Here is a 23,762-nt window from a genome sequence, read left to right as displayed (position 1 = left end):
CCCTTGTGGGGTTAGGGGCAGTGCCCCTTCTTGCGAAATGAATCTCACGAGTGCCCCACGATGATCTAATAGCACCTTAGCCCGCTGTCCCAAATCATTTTGGGCAAGACCTTGCCATTTTGGAAGGTGTTTCTCGGTAGGCGAAGCCTACAAGTGTCCGAACACTTGTTGCTTCTCCTCTATGAGAAAAATACCCATAAAATACATAAAAATTGTAAATTTACAGAAAGTTACAGATCTGTAATTTTTTATAAAAATTAAAATAAAACATGTACATGTTTCGCACGTGTCTCTGATACCACTGTTGGGACTTTCGAGCCGCAAAAACCTCTTTTTGCGTTGCGGAAACCTCGAAATCCCATGCCACTGGATCCGTGCGAAAATTAAAAGAACAAAAATTTCATGTACATGTTTTTCTATCCTAGATCTACATTAGATCTACATGCTTAAGTGATTACCCTTGTAGCGAAGCCCTTCGCGAATCCCGCTCGTCCAAGAAGATGTCGGATCTGAAGGGTGTCAAGTGAACACCCTGTTGGAGCAATCTAGGTGCCCTAAGTTTTGATGTTTGGGCAAAGGTTTAAGTTAGGTTTATTGTTGTATTTGATATACATTGTGAGTGTGCAGGATATAGGTATAATAAGGAAAGCCCAAGTGTGATCTTGGTAAAGGAGAAAAGTCCAAGAATGAGTCTTGGCGGTGTAAGTCCAAGCATGTAGTCTTGGCAACGTAAGTCCAAGTGTGACTTGAAAATGGATGAAGTCTCGGAGGTGAGGAGCCTCTTGGCAAAGGAAGAACCGACAATATAGATAAGGCCAAAGGAAGCTCCAGAAGCCAAGATGTGAAGGATGGGTAGACATCCGAGGGACGCGAGGCTGATGGAGGAGGCTAGAAGGCTAGGTCTAGGTTGGTCGGGCGAGGACGAGTGCATGAGAGATTGTACTCGGAGCAAAATCCTAGTTTTAGGGTTTTACTGTAGCAGTACTGTAGCGTTACTGTAGCAGTACTGTAGCAGCCGACTGATGACTGTAGCAGTCGACTGGTGCACTGTAGAGAGCCGTTGAGAGAGCCGTTGGGCTGGCACCAGTTGACTGGTGCAAGGACCAGTCGACTGGTAACGGGCAAATCAGCTTACTGATTTGCTCCAAGCTCTATAAGAAGGAGCTTGGGATGGCCGGCCAAGGTGACAAAATTAGACTTGGTTAAAGCCTAATTAGTAGTCACCAAAGTGCTCAAGGTCTCTTGTGCCCAAGTGTTCTTGGTTGGTGTTGTGGTGAGGTTTCTCCACCCACAAGGAGTTGCTTGAGTAGCCGGAGTTTGCCGGGGGCTAATCCACCGAAGGATCGGGATCGTCCACCTTACGGACAGCCGTGAAGTAGGAGCATTTTCTCCGAACCACGTACACGCCTTGTGTTAGTGTTTGTGTTTGGTTTGTTGTCTTCTTCCTTCTTGTTTTAGGTTAACTTTCGTATTTGTTAGTTTGCTTTTGTTTTCCGCTGTGCACTAACATTATAGGAAGTAAAGTTTTGTGTGAGACGCTATTCACCCCCCCTCTAGCGGGCGTCAAGGTCCCAACAAGTGGTATCTGAGCGAGGGCACTCTTCTACGGACTAACCGCCAAGAGAGCAAGAAGCTAGAGGAAGAAGAAGATGGAGTCCGAAGGACCGCTCGGATGGGATATCCGAATTCCACCTCCGTATGACAAAGAAGACTTCAATTATTGGAGGAAGCTGTTGGAGACATGGTTCTAAATGGATTGGAACCAATGGGTTGTCTTGTGTGACCCATTTGAAGCTCCTACGAACAAAAAAGGGAAGCCCCTCCGACCTCGACATTGGACCGAGGAACAAAGGGAGCAAGCGGAGGCGGATAAGGAGGTAACAAAAATTTTGTTAAATCTATTACCTTCTAATATCATCGTGAGTGTAGGTGAATGCACAAGTGCATGTGATCTTTGGAAAAAGATCATTGTTTATCATGAAGACCCGTCACAATTCCAAGGAGTAGAGGAGCCCAAGGAGAAGGGCTCATTGGTCCAAGAAGAGAAGGGTCAATCCGATGTTGACACGAGCTCAACATCCGAGGAGGAGAAGGAAGATGAGGAGGTATCATCCACATCTTCAAGGGAGGAAGAAGTGGAACCATCCACATCTTCAAGTGAAGAGGAAGAAGAGCAATCCAAGGAAGAGGAGATCTTGGAAGCTCAACCCTCCACCTCAACTACCAAGAAGAGCAAAAAGGACCACATCAAATGCTTTGAGTGTGGTAAGATGGGGCACTACAAGAGTAGGTGTCCTTCACTCAAGAAGGTAAAGGAGGTAAACCCTAAACTCACTAAAGTTAATTTAGAAACTAATGTGAGTTGTAGGAAGAAGAAGGAGAAGAAGCACATTAGGTGCTTTACATGTGGTGAGTGGGGTCACTACCACACAAAGTGTCCAAGGAGAGGAGAGCTCAAGAAATTGGTGCACTTGAAGAAATGGGAAAAGAAGAGGAGCACAAGTCAAGGGGGAGCTTCAAAGGTAAAAGGGAAGGTAATTCCTATTTTGAAGCTTGATCCACGCTCTAATTCTTATCTGCTTGTTAGAAATAATGTAGATTATTTACCCAAGCATAATCATGGATTTAGGTATAATGATAGGAATAGGGTTAACACGGTAGATAACCCTAAGAAATCATACAATAAGGGTAGACCTATTAAGACCCAAACCACTTTACCTAAGGGAAGGAAAGTGGGTGAAAACCTAAGCATTAATCCCAAGAAAGGGAGACATATGCCTAGGAAGGTGGGTAGGTCTAGGCATGTCCAAGGTGGACATGTTGACTTTAGGGTTAGAACCCTAGAATTAGAAAATCAAGTCTTGAAGGCAAAGCTTGAGGAAATGAAGAAAATCCTAGAGAGGTTCATTATTGGACCTAAAGGACTTGACATGTATTTGGGTAGTCAAAGACCTAAAAATGTCAAATTAGGTCCCTCCAAGACCAAAAAGAGGTCAAGTGCTAAGGTAGCACATGACATTGGTAAGGGAGGTGCGACCAAGAATAAGGGAGAGTCATCCAAGGCCAATAAGAAGGAATATGCTAGGGTGGCATATAATTATGGCAAGGATGGGATGTACAAGGTTAAGGACAAGAAGAAATTAACTAAAGACAATGTGTCTAAGATTAAGAAGGTGAATTTTGTAGGCCAAGTGTCACCCGAGGTGCACCGAAGTGGCCTAGCCATAGTGGATGAGTCACCTAAGGAGGTGGCTATGGCTAAGAGCTCTAGGGGGAGCTCTAAGAGTCAAGTTGGGACCCATGGCCAATGGATCTCAGGTGGGTACTACTTGGGAGTCTAGAGGAGCCATGGAGTGTGTCAAATGGTTTGGAGGCGGACTTGAGTCTCAAACCTAGGAATTTGGCATACATGGTTTGTGTTTCATGCAAGAAATATGACATTTGGGGTCATATAGCATGATAATTGATTTTGGATGTATATATGTCATATAAACCAATGCTAGGGATGCATTGTGGGTTGGTATGGGCAAATACATCAAGAGGAAGCCAAAACTAGGACTTTAGGTCAAGGTTCAATTGAACCATTTAGCTAGTTTTAAATTTTGTGTCAATCTTGGGATCTGTGATAAATATATTTTTATATATATTTTTCCCAAGTAGACAAGGGTACAATAGACCTCTCCATAAAATTTGGGAATTTTTGGAGGTCTAGGGAATTTCTGGTGCATTTCTGAAGTTGACCTGAAAAGGTTGATTTTTGCAGAAATAGGGTGCCAGTCGACTGGTGCAGATACCATCCGACTGGTAACAGTGTTTTTTAGCACAGAATGTTTCTGTAAGCTCATTTTGTCGATACCAGTCGACTGGTTCCGATACCAGTCGACTGGTAACAGTAGATTTCGACCACAGAATGCTTCTGTAAGGTTCTGTCGAAGGGGGCAGTCGACTGGTACCTAGTTCAGTCGACTGATACCAGCCTAAAAGTGTTTTTTAACGTTGTTCTTGACCGTGTCAACTCGTTTAAATGTATGAGATCCATGGGGGATAAATACATGAGTTTAGGGTCAATTTGGATGACATGTTTTCAACAATTGGGATATTGTTGGAGCTCTTTTTGATGCATGGCAAAGGGGGAGAAGTCTAGGTTTAAGTGGGAAACCTATACACCTTTGCCAGAAATCCTAACTCGAGGGGGAGCTTAGGTGAAGGGGGAGCGATTGTTTAGGCAAAGGGGGAGAAGTTTACCTTTGCGGGAAATCCTAGCTCAAGGGGAAGCTTAGGTGAAGGGGGAGCCTAGGGATTTAAGTTCCATTATTTATGCATGAGTTGATTTGCATATTTATTTGCATATGTATTGCATTTATGTTTCCCTAACTTAAACAGGTTGCCAAACATCAAAAAGGGGGAGATTGTTGGAGCAATCTAGGTGCCCTAAGTTTTGATGTTTGGGCAAAGGTTTAAGTTAGGTTTATTGTTGTATTTGATAAGCATTGTGAGTGTGCAGGATATAGGTACAACAAGGAAAGCCCAAGTGTGATCTTGGTAAAAGAGGAAAGTCCAAGAATGAGTCTTGGCGGTGTAAGTCCAAGCATGTAGTCTTGGCAACGTAAGTCCAAGTGTGACTTGACAATGGATGAAGTCCCGGAGGTGAGGAGCCTCTTGGCAAAGGAAGACCCGACAATATAGACAAGGCCGAAGGAAGCTCCAGAAGGCAAGACATGAAGGATGGGTAGACATCTGAGGGACGCGAGGCTGATGGAGGAGGCTAGAAGGCTAGGTCTAGGTTGGTCGGGCGAGGACGAGTGCATGAGAGATTGTACTCGGAGTAAAATCCTAGTTTTAGGATTTTACTGTAGCAATACTGTAGCGTCACTGTAGCAGCCAACTGATGACTGTAGCAGTCGACTGGTGCACTGTAGAGAGCCGTTGAGAGAGCCGTTGTGCTGGCATCAATCGACTGGTGCAAGGACCAGTCGACTGGTAACGGGCAAATCAGCTTACTGATTTGCTCCAAGCTCTATAAGAAGGAGCTTGGGATGGCCGGCCAATGTGACAAAATTAGACTTGGTTAAAGCCTAATTAGTAGTCACCAAAGTACTCAAGGTCTCTTGTGTCCAAGTGTTCTTGGTTGGTGTTGTGGTGAGGTTTCTCCACCCACAAGGAGTTGCTTGAGTAGCCGGAGTTTGCCGAGGGCTAATCCACCGAAGGATCGGGATCGTCCACCTTACGGACAGCCGTGGAGTAGGAGTATTATCTCCGAACCACGTACACGCCTTGTGTTAGGGTTTGTGTTTGGTTTGTTGTCTTCTTCCTTCTTGTTTTAGGTTAACTTTCGTATTTGTTAGTTTGCTTTTGAATTTCGCTGTGCACTAACATTATAGGAAGTAAAGTTTTGGGTGAGACGCTATTCACCCCCCCTCTAGCGGGCGTTAAGGTCCCAACACACCCCTCTATGTGTATCCACACGAACGACTAGGTGGAGAAAAACTCCTAGAGTGTGCTAGCACTCTTGGATGTTTCGGCCAAGGAGGAGGAGAGGGAGAGAAGAAGAAGCAAGGAGAAATAATAATGATCGACAATGAAAATAAGAGTAAAAAATGGCCTAAATATTTTCATCTAATGAAAATACTTAATGCTCATTAACACCATTAATGAGCCTCATTAATGAACCTTAATGAGTATTTATTATTCATCATTAAATGGCCATTTTGAAACTCATTCAAAATTGAATCTAAAATTCAAATTGAATTCCATTTATCATTGAATTCAAAATTCAATGAATATCATCATCAAGCCTCACTTGAGTCTAAATCAAGTCTAGCCTCACTTGAGTCTAACTCAAGTCTAACCTCACTTGAGTCTAACTCAAGTCTAACTCAATCGAGTCTTACTCAATTAATCTAATTTGGATTACTCTTAATCCAATTTGGTTCATCACATGAACCTAATCCTCTAGGTACATCAAATGAACCTAATCTCCATCTAATTGCCCTTTGTGTGTGACCCTATAGGTTCTTGTAACGTTGGTAATGCTCCTAAACCCATTTAGAAGCATAAGTAATGAGCGGTATCTAGCAACACATCATTACTACCCAAGTTACAAGAATGTTGAGATCCAACATCACCTTGTGACTACTAATTGTGACTCTTCACAATATATGACAAGTGTCCTTCTATCCTTTGTTAGGATCCTTCGTACGGCTAGAGAGGGGGGGTGTGAATAGCCGACCCCAAATCTTTGCTCGTTTCTTTCTACAAATTAGGTTAGCAGCGGAAATAACAAAAGGAAACGAAAACAAAACAAACCAAACCTCAACTCGTCGATGTAACGAGGTTCGGAGATGAAACTCCTACTCCTCGGCGTGTCCGTAAGGTGGACGAAGCCTATCAATCCGTCGGTGGATGAGTCCCCGGAAAACCGGCTAATACAATATACTCCTTGTGGGTGGAGAAACCTCGCCACAATATTCTTGCAACAGCAAGAAAGGAATACAACAAGAAATACAAGAAGACAAGAACAATAAATGTAAAAACACAGGTTTTCTTGCCTCCTCGCCGACTGGATTCGTTGAAGCAGCAGCTCCTCAGAACACCTACAACAGCAGGATATCCCAGTCGAGAAGCTCACGCGAAGCTTGCGAAGAAGAGCTCAACAAAGCTCAAGCACCAGAACAGCAGCTCTGTAGCAGAAGAGAAGAGGAAGAAGTTGTTGTGCAGCTACAGCTCTCGACCCCTTTATACCTGCGAAGAAGACAGCGAAGAAACTAGCCGTTGCGTAACCCTGATCGGTCTGCAGACCGATCAGCCTAGGCGCGTGAAGCTTCTGTTTGTCACCTGATCGGTCCCCAGACCGATCAGGTGTCGCGATCGAAGCCCTGATCGGTCTGTGGACCGATCAGGGAACCTCCTGATCGGTCCATAGACCGATCAGGCTTCGGTTCCTCACGCCACTGATCTATGCCTGATCGGTCTGCCGACCGATCAGGCCATGGGTGGATCGGTCAGCAGACCGATCCACGGCTTTCTTCTCGCAAGGTTGCGTTGCCTCCTGATCGGTCTCCAGACCGATCAGATTACAATCAGTGAGCCACTGATCTGATTCTGATCGGTCACCAGACCGATCAGGGCAAACGCAATATCACTGGATCGGTCACCAGACCGATCCAACTCCTAGGTTTAGAGTGCCCTCTCTAACCTAGTTCGGAGAACGAGCTACCGAGCCCTCTCCGACTCCATATGCCAAGCTTCACTCACTTGGACTTCTCAACACCAGATGTCCGATCACCCTTGATCCATCTGGATTTTCCCTTGCCCGGCTTCACTCACCAGGACTTTCCACCTGGCTTCACTCACCAGGATTTCCACACTGCCTAACATCCCAGTTAGGACTTTCTCACTGCCTGGCTTCACTTACCAGGACTTTCCAACTGCCTAACATCCCAGTTAGGACTTTCCCACTGCCTGGCTTCACTCACCAGGACTTTCCCGTGCCAAGTCTCCATACTTGGACTTTTCCAGTGCCAAGTCTCCATACTTGGACTTTTCGCGTGCCAAGCTCCCTGCTTGGACTTTTCCGTGCCAAGTCTCCATACTTGGACTTTTCCAGTGCCAAGCTCCCTGCTTGGACTTTTCCGTGCCAAGTCTCCATACTTGGACTTTTCCCGAATCAGGTCAACCAGGTCAACCTTGACCTACGGTTGCACCAATAATCTCCCAAACATCTATTCTTGTCCCACATCAAGAATAGAACTCTCTCACGAGTGTCAAACATCAACATGCAACACAACTAGGTCAACCTTGACCTAAGGTTGCACCGACAATCTTCCCAAGTCAAACATCAAAATACAACTCGAGTCACGTCAACTCGAGTCGGGTCAACCAGGTCAACCTTGACCTAAGGTTGCACCAACAATCTCCCCCTTTTTGATGTTTGACAAAACCATAATCAAGTTAGGTTAACCCGATAACCTAACTTAGGTTTTCAATCATCTTCCAATGTCCAATGTTCCTTCCTTGAACATTCTCTGGACATTCTCCCCTTAGGTTAACCCGATAACCTAACTTGGGTTCTCCAATAATTCTCCCCCTTTTTGACACACATCAAAAAGAATTCCAATGTTCTTCCTTGAACATTCCTAGACATTCTTCCTCTAGCTTAGGTTAACCCGATAACCTAACTTGGGTTCTCCAATAATTCTCCAATGAACACTCTCCCCTTTTTGACACACATCAAAAAGAAAAAGGAGGGTATCAAGGTCAAGATTTTCTTCCTAATGAAAGTCTCATACCTTCCATTGAAACTCTTAATTTCCCCCTTGATACTAAACTCAACAATCAACTTAGTGATAATCCCATATCACTAATCCTCAAAAGTCTTAAGGAGTAAAAACTCCCCCTAAAAGTCAACTCCCCCTTGACCATTGCACCAACAATGTCTTTGAGAGTTCCAAACCTTTAGAAATCCGAAAACACCACTTCCATAACTGAAATTTCAGACAACAGCTGAGAAATCAGAAATTCGGCACGCCCTGATCGGTCCCCAGACCGATCAGCCCTTCACCAGATCGCACTCGTGCTACTGGAACTCACTGGATCGGTCTGCAGACCGATCCACAATACTCTGGATCGGTCCGTAGACCGATCAGATCTTCCCTGGATCGGTCCCCGGACCGATCCAGCTACTGAAATCAGAACTTCTGATTTTCTCCCCGGGAGAAGTTCAGAAACTCACAGAAAATTACAGAAAATTATAAAAATTACGAAACTTTGAGGATACATTCCTCATATCATACACTATCATGGAAAAATAGTTTTAGATGAAAATAACTTCCATTTTCAAATCTTGATACAAAGTTCGAAAAGTTTTGAAATAGCTCAAAGTTTCAAAAACTTTGTATCACTTTGTTCAATGATGAATGCAATCACTAAGATGGCTTCATCAAGGTTTTCCAAATCAATTTTAAAATGATTTTAAACCTTTTAATTTAGGACCATAATCTTAGGGCTAGATGTACATGACTTGTACACAAGCTTTCCCTATGATCCTCAATTTCTTGAATTAGGGTCATCTAGGTACAAGGACTATGCACCTTGATCCTAACTCATGATCCTAATATCTCACACACATCTAAGGTGTATCAAACCACATTCAAGTCAATTTGATGTGAGACATGGATTAAGGTCAACTTAGGCTAAGTTCTCATGCATTTTCTAAACTACACTTTGATCTCAATATCAAAATGTGTTTTATCCTTAAATCAATTTCATTGATTATTAATGCAAGAGATGATGACATGGCATAAAATGGTATCATAAATGAAAACATGTGCCAATGTCATGATGTCATGGCATAAAGTTTGAAACTTAAATAAACATGACATAAAAACTAGCCTAAGCATTATCATGACATTTCAAATGATAATAAAATAAATATGATGTCATGGCATGGCATATGGCAACCAATCATGGCAAGTTAGCACAAATAAAATACCTAAATTCCCTATCTAAGTATCCTTAGCCTTAGCTAACTTAAAATCTAACCCTAGACTGCCCATATATCCCTAAGAGAAAACCAAAATCCCAATTATGGTATTTCTCTAGGTTTTCTTAAATTGTGCCAAATAAGATTAAAATCGATATTTTCCAATTATGGCACAATTTACTCTTCAAGGAGTAAATGATAATTCCATTTCATTTTCAAAAGTTCTCAAAACCTTGAAAATGCTCCTTGAGTGTCAATTTCCTCAAAGTTGGGTTAACTACCCTTCTAATTGGAGTTGACACTCTCTAACCCATCTATGGGGTAGAGAAAATGCTCCTAGGAACCCAATACCTATTTGAGCTCATTGGGTTCACTAAAAATTCACTAGGGATAACTTCCCTAGCAACTCTCCTAATGACCCTCTTAGGCTTTAAAGCCTTGGCCATTTGGGACTCATCAAGATCAACTCTAGGGGTGACTCCCCTTGTGACCTTGGCAATGGTCTTCCTAGCCCTAGGTTTTGTTCCATAATCGAATGGAACATTATGATAAGTGGGCTTGACCATTTGGGACTTAGGTTTGTGACCCAAACCTTTCTTGTCCTTGGACTTGGGTTTTTGACTCTTAAACCCTAGAGATGACTTCTCCATGTTTTTAAGAGCCTTTTCTAAATTATCAATTCTTGACCTCAAGACTTGATTTTCCCTCTCTAATACCTCAAGTTTTAATTTGTCATTTTCTCTTGAGATATTCCTAGGCATGTGTCTTGTTTTCTTGGGATTTCTACCTAGGTTTTCCTTAACTTTAGAAGCGTTAATCCTAGGGTTGGTATTTCTAGTGTTATCCTTACCTAGGCTAACATGTTTAGCTCCTAAGCACATGTATTGGTTCCTAAAGTTAACATGCTTATCATTATTAACAATTGCAACAAAACTACTAGCATGAGTTTTATTAGAATTGCAATAATGAACCTTAGAGATTACCTTAGGGTTTGCCTTAGCTCCCCCTATCGATGTGCTCGGTCTCTTGTCCTTGTGAGATTGCCTCCCCCTCGGACATTGGCTCCTATAGTGTCCCCTTCGCTTGCATTGGAAACACACCACGTGCTCCTTGCCCTTGCGTGTCGGGACTCCGGCTCCCTTGACTTTTGGCGCCGGTGGAGTCTTTCTAACCCTCTTTGGACACTTACTCTTGTAGTGCCCAAATTCCCTACACTCAAAACACATTATATGCAATTTACTTGAACTTAAAGTGTTTGAGTTACCTAGGGTTGAGGATGAATGGATGCTCTCTTCTTCATCCCTCCCGAAGGTAGAAGCTTCTTCTTCGTGCTCCGATCTTGAAGAAGAACTCACTTCCTCTTCTTCTTTAGATGTTGAGTAACCCTCAACTTCCAATTTGCTCCCTTCATGATGTGAGCTACTTGGCTCACTAGGCTCCTCTTCATGGCTTGAAGTGGAGCTCTCTTCATGGTACTTGGCCAAGTTATCCCATAATTCCTTGGCATTGTTGTAACCTATCTTACACAAGATGTTAGTAGGCAATGAAAATTCAATTATTTTCGTTACCTCTTCGTTGATTTCGGATTTGTGAATTTGTTCTCTTGTCCACTCCTTCTTCTCAAGTGGTTTTCCTTCCTTATCCACCGGAGGAGTAAATCCTTCTTGTACACAAAACCAATTCATTATGTTAGTCATAAGAAAATACTTCATCCTTACCTTCCAATACGCGAAGTCGCCGCATTCGTAGAAGGGTGGAATGGTGACGTCTTCTCCATAGAGATCCATTCTCTAGCTTTGCTCCCACGGGTGTTGATCCGATGAAGAGCGAACCTTCGCTCTGATACCACTTGTTAGGATCCTTCGTACGGCTAGAGAGGGGGGTGTGAATAGCCGACCCCAAATCTTTGCTCGTTTCTTTCTACAAATTAGGTTAGCAGCGGAAATAACAAAAGGAAACGAAAACAAAACAAACCAAACCTCAACTCGTCGATGTAACGAGGTTCGGAGATGAAACTCCTACTCCTCGGCGTGTCCGTAAGGTGGACGAAGCCTATCAATCCGTCGGTGGATGAGTCCCCGGAAAACCGGCTAATACAATATACTCCTTGTGGGTGGAGAAACCTCGCCACAATATTCTTGCAACAGCAAGAAAGGAATACAACAAGAAATACAAGAAGACAAGAACAATAAATGTAAAAACACAGGTTTTCTTGCCTCCTCGCCGACTGGATTCGTTGAAGCAGCAGCTCCTCAGAACACCTACAACAGCAGGATATCCCAGTCGAGAAGCTCACGCGAAGCTTGCGAAGAAGAGCTCAACAAAGCTCAAGCACCAGAACAGCAGCTCTGTAGCAGAAGAGAAGAGGAAGAAGAAGTAGTGCAGCAGCAGCCCTCGACCCCTTTATACCTGAAACTAGCCGTTGCGTCGCAACGGCTAGAACTCGATCGGTCTGATCGGCCTAGCGCGCGAAGCTTTTGTCACCGATCGGTCCCGGACCGATCAGGTGTCGCGATCAAGCCCCGATCGGTCTGTGGACCGATCGAGAACCTCTGATCGGTCCATAGACCGATCGGGCTTCGCCTCACGCCATCGATCTATGCCCGATCGGTCCGCCGATCGATCAGTGTGGATCGGTCAGCAGACCGATCCACGACTTTCTTCTCGCAAGTTGCGTTGCCTCCGATCGCCGGACCGATCAGATTACAATCAGTGAGCCACTGATCTGATTCTGATCGGTCACCAGACCGATCAGGGCAAACGCAATATCACTGGATCGGTCACCAGTCCGATCCAACTCCTAGGTTTAGAGTGCCCTCTCTAACCTAGTTCGGAGAACGAGCTACCGAGCCCTCTCCGACTCCATATGCCAAGCTTCACTCACTTGGACTTCTCAACACCAGATGTCCGATCACCCTTGATCCATCTGGATTTTCCCTTGCCCGGCTTTACTCACCAGGACTTTCCACCTGGCTTCACTCACCAGGATTTCCACACTGCCTAACATCCCAGTTAGGACTTTCCCACTGCCTGGCTTCACTCACCAGGACTTTCCAATTGCCTAACATCCCAGTTAGGACTTTCCCACTGCCTGGCTTCACTCACCAGGACTTTCCCCGTGCCAAGTCTCCATACTTGGACTTTTCCAGTGCCAAGTCTCCATACTTGGACTTTTCGCGTGCCAAGCTCCCTGCTTGGACTTTTCCGTGCCAAGTCTCCATACTTGGACTTTTCCAGTGCCAAGCTCCCTACTTGGACTTTTCCGTGCCAAGTCTCCATACTTGGACTTTTCCCGAATCAGGTCAACCAGGTCAACCCTGACCTACGGTTGCACCAATAATCTCCCAAACATCTATTCTTGTCCCACATCAAGAATAGAACTCTCTCACGAGTGTCAAACATCAACATGCAACACAACTAGGTCAACCTTGACCTAAGGTTGCACCGACAATCTTCCCAAGTCAAACATCAAAATACAACTCGAGTCACGTCAACTCGAGTCGGGTCAACCAGGTCAACCTTGACCTAAGGTTGCACCAACATCCTTGACATCTAGATTGATCAATTTGAGGCATAGACGGTGTCATCCTCTGATCAATCTAAATCTTGAACTCCAAGTAGACTCACTCTAATCAAATGAGCTCAATATCTCATATTGACTCATTTGAGCATGGTCATGCACTTAGTGGTCTCACTCTATCAAGAATAACGATGCCACTCTCGCTATATAGGAGGGATAGATCCCATCTACATCACTCACATCCCTCCGCATAATTTGTTACATACCCAGTAATCGCCTTTAGAGTCCACTTAGTTACGGGTGACGTTTGACGAAGCCAAAGTATGTAACTCATTATGTAGGGAACCATGGTGACTTCAGGTCCAAGGACTAATAGTCATACTAATAGCCACATCAGAAAGTATATGACACTCAAATAACGATCTATGATACTTTCTCATGGCGGGTCATTCAGTATACATTCTCCAATGCATACTCATGTGTCAACTTGATATCTCTACATCCATGACTTGTGAGATCAAGTCATCAAGTTGATCTACATGCTAGTCTCGTCGCATTAACATTTTCACTGAATGTTAATACTTGACTAGGAATGATTAAGAGTAATGTTCTCTATACCATCTCACTATCGATTCAACCAATCGATTGATATAGATAAGAACTTTCTACTCAAGGACGCTATTATACTTAGTTATTTGGCACCAATACAAGTAAGTATAATAACCAAAACAAACCCCTTTATATACATAAGAATATGATACAATGAGTCCATACAACAATCATCATATGATTAGCTCTAGGGCTCTAACTAACAATGATGTCGTGGTAGAACATCCAAGTTATCACCTAGGCACCTGTGGTTCAATCCCTAGTTATGGCATATTTGTAGGAATTTTCCCTCCAAATTATTGGGGGGGGTGGGGGTGCAATCAAAAGATGCTGGGCTTTTGGGCTGGCCGTAGCATGTGCTTCCTAATTTACCCTGGTACCAGGTGGGAAACTTCCATAGGGCTAGGCCAGACACCCCTAGAGATAGTCAATGAACCTAATTGGGATTATCATATTAAACATTGTTATTACTAATTTAACTCCTCCATATATTTCCTCCTAATTTGATTGTAACAAAAACTAAAACAAATTACACTAATAGGGTAGAGAAGTTTGTTACCCTATGACTTCTCTTTGGCAAGGGTTCACGGTAGTCGGTGGTGGCAAAAGGAGTCGGTGATCTGCTCGGGGTGGAGCGCATAGTGGCCTTAAATTAGGAAGGGAATACCCCTTTCCTCCTTGCTAGGGTGATTACCGGTGTTGGATGGAGATGGATGAGGAAGAAGGCGCTCCGGTGGTGGCACTCGACCGGGGCCACGGTTAACAAAGGCATAGTTCGATCGGATGTGGAACAATCAAAGAGAAAAATGGCAGCATTGATGAGCTAGGGCATGGATCGATGGAAATTAGGAGAAAAAGAGAAGATGATGGTCGGCTCTCCCATGTCCTTCCGGTACCCTTTCCAGCAACGTGCCCACGAAGCCATCACTACCCCGTGATAGCAATCTACTGCTTCTGGCTGGCAAAAGGCTACACACCGTACTCTTCAACGTTGGCGATTATTCAACAGTAATGAAGAGAAGGAGGTGACGATGAAGAGAAGAAGAGAGGGAGAGGGGGCGGTGGTGATATTGGGAGAATAAGAAGAATCAGGGAGGAATAGGGAAATGAATAGGAAAATGAATAGGAAACCTAGGTTTTATATCTAGGTTAATTAATCTAACTTTAAGTTAATCGCATTAACTAACTCCCACTTACGTGATAATCTAAACAGGCAAGCTTCCTCTAACTTTAATAGATTTATTTCTTTAAATATGTCATACGGGCTCCGTTTAAATCCTAAAACATTACTAAAAATTCTCAGAAAATTTTATAAAGTTATTTCTAAATTGTATTTATTATTTAATTTTTATATCTCACAGTGGATGAATTATGATGATATATGAATATTGAATTTAGAATATATATATATATATATATATATATATTCTAAATAAATATTAAAGATAATTTTTAATGTATTTATAAATTATTATATTGGCATTTATTAATGTCATTATAAATTAGTTAAACTGACATTTTAAAATGATCTTATAAATTATCTTTACTAATAATTTTGATTGTCCTTATAAAAAATAAGACATTTATAAATGTCAAAATAAATGAGTTTAGGTGACAATTATAAATTCCCTTAAGATATGTTTTTTTTTTTTGATATTTTAGACTTCATTATATCCCTATATTATGATACTTTTGAAGTTAGTATTGATATTATATATCGACATCGAAAATGTCAGAAATATGAGAACATTATTTTATAGAGCGTTTTTCAATGATGTCACTAAATTTTAGTGTCATCAAAAATTTATTATATGAACATTGATATATCCTTAAAGAATATTATTCTAATAGTGTAATAACAAATAAAGGATAAATTGCATGTAGTTCAGTGAAAATTCACTTTTACATATGCAAATATAAATATCTAGTATTTTGTAGAGTACTGCATGCCAATCATGGACAAGATAATAATTAATGTCCAATGGGTTCATGCTATACAACCTTTTGCTTCTTCGATAATGAAGACAGAATTAACTACCCAAGCCTTCTTCACAATAAATCAATCTCATACAATGTTCTTAGTGAGGAAGAAATTCATAATAATTGTAAGAACCAACCTCAACCTCCTAACAACTTTTGCTTATTATATATGTACACAAATATATGGTTCTGTATGGTTCTCTTTTGAAACTTATTTGAATCCTAGAATTAGTATGTTATGTGTATATATGTATATTTTTATTAATGTCTTTTTTTTTTTTACTTTCACAATTCAATTAAGTTGGAAGTCGAAGTGGATTTGGTAGTTCCGTCACACTTTTTTGATGTTTGAACATCAGCAGATAAATTGGAGAAAATGCATTCTTTGTAGATCTCATCATGGCAGAGTTGTGATGCAACAAACTTATCAAGAGCCCTCCAATCTGTTATATTCTCACCTGCTTCCTTAGTGTCTCTGGTGATATCAGTAGCATATGTCGAGATGAGTTGAAGGTGCTTGTTTGAATGCATTTGTTCATCAATGTTGGATGGTTGGAGAGGACTTGCTTGGTTGATGTAAACATGGCTCTCAAGCTGGGGAAGTTGTAGGAAGGAATCATGCGGCAATTGGTGGTGCATCTCTACCTCTGGCTTGCAATTGAAAAGTTGATGATGTTGGTGGTATTCCATCTCCAAGTGTGAGTCATGTTGATTTGTGGAATCGAAATTAGGTAAGGACATGTAGTCATTATACCAGAAAGATGAATAGTGTTCATTTTCAATTCTCATGGCAGCGATTTTCTTCTTAAAAACCCTACACACAACCCATCCCTCCTCCTGAAACATGGAGACAAAATTTTAATTTGTATACCCAAGCATCCATGACTTTGCACACTTTTGTCAACATTCATTAAATGCTTGTAAGTTCTATGCATTGTTACGTGCACTTACTTGAGGAGGTGCATTCTCATTTGTTTCGAGACGATACTCATGCATGATCCAGTCCGACTTTAGTCCATTTGGCGCTCGACCTCTGTAGAATACCAATGTCTTCCTCATGCCTATCAAATTGTTGTTTGTATAAATTGGTTTGTCTCTTCCCGTTGCCTTCCAGAATCCAGCTGTTGTTGCTCGATTTGTACGAGTCCCAGTCGGATACTTCTTGTCTTTGTGGCTAAAGAAGTACCAATCATTTTGTTCTTCTACTCCTATCTTGCATTTTTCTACGACAAGAGGTATATACATATAGAAGCTTAGAATATATAGAATATAAAGTATTATGTGTTGACGTTGTACCTTGAAGGTCCCATGGCTCAATTTTATATAGATCTACATCTTTTATAATATCTAGATCAATCCTTCTTGACTCCACTTTTTTTCTAAGATAATAATCAACAAGTTCTTCATCAGTCGGGTGAAAACGAAAACCAGGGGGAACATGAGAAAAGGCTTCCATTTCCTTTAATTTAGTTCAAAATCTACAAGCAAAAATAGAGTGCAATCAATTGATTATAAGATCACAAATGTAGCAAATTTAAGTTTAATATTGTAACAAAAGAATATCTCAAATACTATCATTTGAATTTCTGAGAATGCAAAATAGATTTAAAACGTATGCATTAATGATCAAAATTGTTGAAATCAATTTATGTACAACTAACTGACTATTTTGTATAAAGCAGGTTCATTCGTCTAAGAAAAACATGAGGCATACACATGCCTAGCCCAGAAAATTTCTTGACACATAGGTTATAACAAGATTTAGAATATAAATTAAGATGATTATTAAATTTATTATGAAAATGTGTCTTTATGAATAAATCTTCTACATTCTTTTAAATAAAATAGGGTGTAAAATAATAACAAATGCACGGTTTTCTTTCGCCAATAATTCATTAACAAATGACATCCGGAATATTAGAACTTGCATGTAGATTTTACAAAAGGTTATACATGGATCCCGGACGTCCCATAAGGTAGATCATATAATTATCAATAAAGAGATAAATCAAAAAACTGAATAGACTATCACATAGGAGGATATTTCTCTCTACTTTATCGGAAATCAACCCTTTCTTGATTTGATAATTATACCATACAGACCAACTCAACTAAGTTGAGGGGCATGAACATGCATGCAGAACCTATATGCATATCGTGTGAAGATCGACTACTTCTTTCATGTATGAATCTTGGTATGATTTATGTGTTAATCTTCAAATGTCATTTAAAAAAAAAATTAGCACTTTACAGTGCTACTAATAAATATTATATATAGGTAGTAAAGTGACATCAATATGCATTGTATATAGTACTACTTACAACACTATTATTTGGTAACACTTATAATCCAGATTTGTACCACCTGTAATACAGATGAGTAACACGTATATATGGGGTCATGGTATCGTGGTAAGACATTAAGATTATCATCCAAGTACCCACGGTTCGAACTCCAGCTATGACATATTTACAGGAATTTTCCTTCAAATGGGGGGCGTAACCTAAAGATGTTGGACTTCTGGATTGGCCACCGCGTGTGCTTCTCAATTTACCCTAATGACGGATGGAAACTTCCGTGAGACTGGACCGATCATCCTAAAAATAATCAATAAGACTAAATAAAATTATCATTTTTTTTTATTTTTTAAAGTAGCACGTACCAGATGGATACCATCTATATCAGAGATTGGTATCACCTATAACCTGTAAATAAATTAGTAGATTACTATTATTTTATATCACTCATAACATAGATTTGTACCATTAAAAATTGGTAGCGCCTATAATATAGATTGATATCACTAGTATATATTGATACCACAATAAAATCTACACCTAAGGACATGGTATCATTTGTTTACTAAGGCCTTTACACGTTAGAATTATATCCATATATCCACATAAATAATTTCATAAAGTGATATTTATTATAATTTTATACAATCAATTCATTCTGTTTCAATTACTTAATTAATTGAATTCTGAAATCATATGATAAAATTAATAATTGATCCTAAAAATAAAGCTACATGCATGTTGTTAAACTGACATCCAAATGTAAAACATATAAGGTACATTTAAGAAATTAAATTAATTCTTAACCATGATCGATTGCATTTCGCCTCAAAGACTGATATTTAATATCTACTTTGGCATATAATTAAAATATTGGTAACATATTCATCCATAATATATTCTTCACACAGTTCATGACCCCTTTGTTTAGTAATATATATATATATAGTCATGAACTCTGTGAAGAATATATTATGAATCCTGAGATTCACGAGGTAGATCTACTTTTTTGACAATTGATCTGATTTAACACGTCAACAAACATATAAATCTAATACAACTTCCACAAAAATATTGATCTAAGTCTACCATGTATATGTGAACAAAGTATACACATTATTGCATGAATTAGAACCTTGTAGATAATTTATACGTACGAACAATAATAAGAAAGGCGACTCCATATAAATATGAGAATATATATCTACTCCATATGAGTGAAATGATGTTGTGCAAGTATTCATGCATATGCATATATGATGAAAGAAAACACAAAGTAAAGGGACCTAGAGAGAAAGAATATGAATATCACAGGACACGGATGGGAGAAGGAACACTTCTTGCAATGCACACAAGGAAATAACTTGTTGTCTATAGCTCCCAAGTACGCGGAACTTGTGCAGATACCTTCGTTTGGAACCCCTGCGAGCTGCTGCTTCTCTTCAAAAAGGTATACCTTGTGAGTCGAGGAAGGCAAATTGGCGATGGATAGCTAGGGAGGGGATAAAGGGCTAGCCAGTGGAGTTAAATATATATAGAAGCCAAGCCACTCCAGATGACTATACATCATGTGCATATTTTAGTGGTCAGATATGACTTGAAGGCGGGAGAGAGAGAGAGAGATGGTGCCGCAATGGCCGCAAAGTGCCAACTCTTTTACTCTCGTTGGCCTTCTTGGCCGCAACCGCCACCACCCTCTACCCGCCACTGATTGCGACCACCACAACAAGATCGATCAGCTAAATCTCTTCCCTTTCCTTAGCTTCCTCACCTCATATATTGATTGCGACGCACTGAGAACTGCACAACAAGAAACAAATGTATTATATTTTTGCTTCCAATAAAATATGCAGGAGGAAGTGGAGATTTGGGGACCACCTGGCTTCGACGGTCTCTAAATGGTTGGCTGGCTGTCTGCATGCCCTGATATTATCCCCTTCCTCATCTTCCTCTCCGCTCTGCCTTTTCTCGTGTATGAGTAGTATCGAGTAATTATGCCTGCACCGAACTTTTAGCACTCCTATTTTGCTAGTGCATGGTGGGCCTCCTTTGGACCGACCGATTAAGCTCCATCGATTAGTAACAATTAATTAGGCAGAAAGAGAGAGAGAGGTCTCAGTCTTCAGTATTCAGTATTGAACAAGCGTGCTTGAGCTCAGTAGGTGGCGGCTCCCTGTCCGGCGTGGGCTCGACCCGATCATTCCCTCGTCAGCCACATCGCCCATCGAGACGTCAAGTAAGAGAGAAAGAGGATGTTGAAAGGCGGTGGGAGTGTGATATTAATTTTATGCTTGTGTAGTCGATTAATTGCAGGGTGGGATACGTACAGCTTTGGTAGGTGTTGGTGTATCTTTGGGAGAGAAGTGAAGCAAAAGGGTCATACGCGATGGCACAGTCATGTTGGAGTTGGAAGAAGATGTGGTCGGCCATTGTTAAACAGCTGGGTGCCTGCCAATTTCTTCATCATTTGCTGCCTAATCAAAATGCCCACAATCACGAGATCTCCTCTACGATATTAATTTCTTTCTCTCCATCATTTTAATGCTTTAGCTCGTGTTGGTTAATTTTTTAACTAAAAAACTAATGGAAATCAAGTCAACAATGAGCTGATGTCAATCAATTACAATAGGAATTATACGTAAGAAACGAGATTTGATAGAAAAGAGATGAAATAATAAAATTGTTGATTGATTTGGTTTGTCCATAAAGGGATAATATATAGATATATTATAAGACTTTATTAATTAACAGAGTAATAAATAAAAAAATATTATAAGACTCCGTCAATTGACAGAGTAAAAAATGAAAGAAATAATTAATAGGTCATAATTTTATTTTGGTGTAATCATATTGAATGATTCTCTTTTACACCCCGATAAATTCAACGAGAAATCTCTGACGTTGAGTTTACTTACTACCTTGTTGAAAAACTATTTAGATAATAACTTAGTAAAGATATTATCAATTTGATCCTCTGTAGAAATATAAGAAACTGATAATTATTAAGTCATTATATGTTCTCGAACAAAATGAAAATCAATTTCCACATATTAATTTATACGAGCATAAAAGATTGAATTTGGTGTGAGATATATTGTTCTATTATCACACCAAATTTTTAGTTAAATATTTGATGTAAGATAAAGTTCAGAGAGAAGTAATTGAAGCTAAATAATTTCAGACATTGTATTTGCTATAACCTTATATTCTGCCTCAGTGTTTGAACGAGATATCGTAGGTTATTTTTTTGAATTCCATGAGATAAGCTTTCGTCCAAGAAATATTGCATATGCACTAGTAGAGCGTCTGTCTTCAGGAGAACTTATCCAATCTATATCACTATAGGCATGTAAATCTCAAGATGATTGACGATATAAAAGTGTTAGTTAGAGTCCTAGAACCAATCATATGATGATTGTTGTATGGACTCGATGTATCATATTCCTATATATTTATAAAGACATTTTTTTATAGTTATTATACTTACTTGTATTTGTGCCAAATAACTAAGTATAATAGCGTCATTGAGTAGAAGGTTCTTATCTATATCAATCGATTGGTTGAATTGATAGTGAGATGATATAGAGAACACTACTCTTAATCATTCCTAGTCAAGTATTAACATTCAGGGACAATGTTAATGCGATGAGACAAGCATGTAGGACAACTCGATGACTTGATCTCACAAGTCATGGATATAGAGATATCAAGTTTACACATGGGTATGCATTGGAGAATGTATGCTGAATGACCCACCATGAGAAAGTATCATGGATCGTTATATGAGAGTCATATACTTTCTCATGTGACTATTAGTATGACTATTAGTCCTTGGACCTGAAGTCACCATGGTTCCTTACATAAGGAGTTGTATACTTTGGCTTCGTCAAACATCACCCATAACTGGGTGGATTATAAAGGTGATTACTGGGTATGTAACAAATTATACAGAGGGATGCGAGTGATGTAGATGGGATATATCCCTCCTATATGACGGGAGTGACATCGTGATTCTTGATAGAGTGAGATCACTAAGTGCATAACCATGCCCAAATAAGTCAATATGAGATATTGAGCTCATTTGATTATAGTGAGTCTACTTGGAGTTCAAGATTTAGATTGATTAGAGGATGACACGGTCTATGCCTCAAATTGATCAATCTAGATGTCAAGGATATAAGGACATTGTCACATATTGTGAGAGTCACAATTAGTAGTCACAAAGGTGATGTTGGATCTCAACATTCTTGTAATTTGGGTAGTACTGATGTGTTGCTAGATACCGCTCATTACTTATGCTTCTAAATGGGTTTAGGAGCATTGCCAACGTTACAAGAACCTATAGGGTCACACAAAAAGGGCAATTTGATGGAGATTATGTTCATATGATGAACTAAGAGCATTAGGTTCATGTGATGAACCAAATTGGATTAAGAGTAATCCAAATTAGACTAATTGAGTTGGACTCAACTTGATTCATGTGTTGACTGAGTCTAATTTAGATTATGACTCATTAAATCAATTTAGTTTAATGAATAGAGATTCATTAAATCAAATTGGCTTGAATTAATGGTTAGATTTGATCAACCATGGGAGGATTTAAGTTAAGTTTGACTTGACTTGAGAGGGAAGATGAAGAGTCAAGTTTGACTTGACCTTGACTTGACCAAATGCCATGTCATTGTGACTTGGCATAGGGTCGACCAATGATGATGTGCCACATCATCAAGGTTACTTCATGGTATGCCACCTCATGAGGAATACCAAGAGCCTTGACTCTTGGTATTACATGGAGATAAAACCCCCTTCATTAAGTGGCCGACCACTTTAGTGCATTGGGTGTGCTTGGTGTAACTCCATCTTCTTCCTCCTTTCTTCTTCTCTACTCTCCCTCTCCTCCTTGGCCGAAACACCTTAAGAGTGCTAGAACACTCTAAGTGTTTTTCTCTCCATCCTTTTTGTCTGTGTGGATACTTCTAGAGGTGTGTACGCTTGAACACACTTGAGATCCGAAGAACCTTGGACGAGCAGGATTTGCGAAGGGCTTCACTTCAAAGGTATACTCACCTTCTTGTAGATCTAGTGTAGATCTAGGATAGGAAACATGTACATGTAAATTTTTTATATCTTCGCACGGATCCATGGCAAGACTTAGGGGTTTCCACAACACAAAAAATAGTTTTTGCGGCCCGAAAGTCCCAACAGTGGTATCATAGCCACGTACGAAGCGTGTACATGTTTCGTTTGTATTTTTATGAAAAATATCAGATCTGTAAGTTTCTGTAAGTTTACTATTTTTGTGTATTTTATGAGTATTTTTCTCGTAGAGGCGAAGTAACAAGTGCTTGGACACTTGTAGGCTTCGACTACCGAGAAAAACCTTCCGAAACGACAAGGTCTCGCCCAAATTATTTTGGGACAGCGGCTTAAGGCGCTGTAAGATTGTAATAGGACACTCGTGAGACTCATTTCATAAGAAGGGATGCTGCCCCTAACCCCGCAAGGGGCATTGTTCCGCGATCGCGCCTGAAAATCGCTAAACGGGACCGCTGGGAAGTTGCGACTCATAAAATCCTAAAAATAGTAGTAAAATTATAGAAATTTATATTTAATATATAATTTAGAATTATGTATGATTTTGTGATGATCATGGCCCAAAACCCCAATTTTATTGGACAAAATGTGTTGTAATTCATAATATGGCCTGCGCGCCATTTTTTTGTGATTGTGCGTGTTGTATTTCTTATATGCGACTTGCGCGTCGTACCTCTCTTTCATATTTCCTATTGTAAATAGTTTTAGACTCGAATGTAACTCGAGTTTCATATTTGTAATGTACAAAATGGAGCGGTGGACGGTCCACTCGAGAAGGAG

At 40.3% G+C, this 23,762-nt stretch overlaps 1 protein-coding gene across 1 annotated transcript; it reads right to left on the bottom strand.

Moving 5' to 3' along the window:
• Positions 1 to 15,625: 15,625 nt before the first annotated feature.
• On the bottom strand, positions 15,626 to 19,496 carry LOC121990121 (NAC domain-containing protein 7-like). Its single transcript, XM_042544340.1, has 4 exons — positions 19,296 to 19,496; positions 16,887 to 17,068; positions 16,542 to 16,813; positions 15,626 to 16,427 (listed from the first exon to the last, which is right to left on the bottom strand). The coding sequence occupies exons 2-4, from the start codon at positions 17,044 to 17,046 to the stop codon at positions 15,876 to 15,878; spliced, it is 984 nt and encodes a 327-aa protein (XP_042400274.1). The 5' UTR covers positions 17,047 to 17,068; positions 19,296 to 19,496; the 3' UTR covers positions 15,626 to 15,875.
• Between the last annotated feature and the right edge of the window lie 4,266 nt (positions 19,497 to 23,762).

The sequence above is a fragment of the Zingiber officinale genome, chromosome 6B, assembly GCF_018446385.1.
Source record: "Zingiber officinale cultivar Zhangliang chromosome 6B, Zo_v1.1, whole genome shotgun sequence".
Lineage (NCBI taxonomy): Eukaryota > Viridiplantae > Streptophyta > Magnoliopsida > Zingiberales > Zingiberaceae > Zingiber > Zingiber officinale.
This window is presented reverse-complemented; position numbering and strand designations above follow the sequence as displayed.

Bases quoted from the DNA above. Each gene is read 5' to 3' on its own strand.
- LOC121990121 (XM_042544340.1), bottom strand. From the start codon at position 17,046: ATGGAAGCCTTTTCTCATGTTCCCCCTGGTTTTCGTTTTCACCCGACT. The intron at 16,814-16,886 runs GTACAACGTCAA...CTCTTGTCGTAG, and splicing joins TGAGCCATGGGACCTTCAAG to AAAAATGCAAGATAGGAGTA. The intron at 16,428-16,541 runs GTAAGTGCACGT...TCCATGTTTCAG, and splicing joins ATGAGAATGCACCTCCTCAA to GAGGAGGGATGGGTTGTGTG.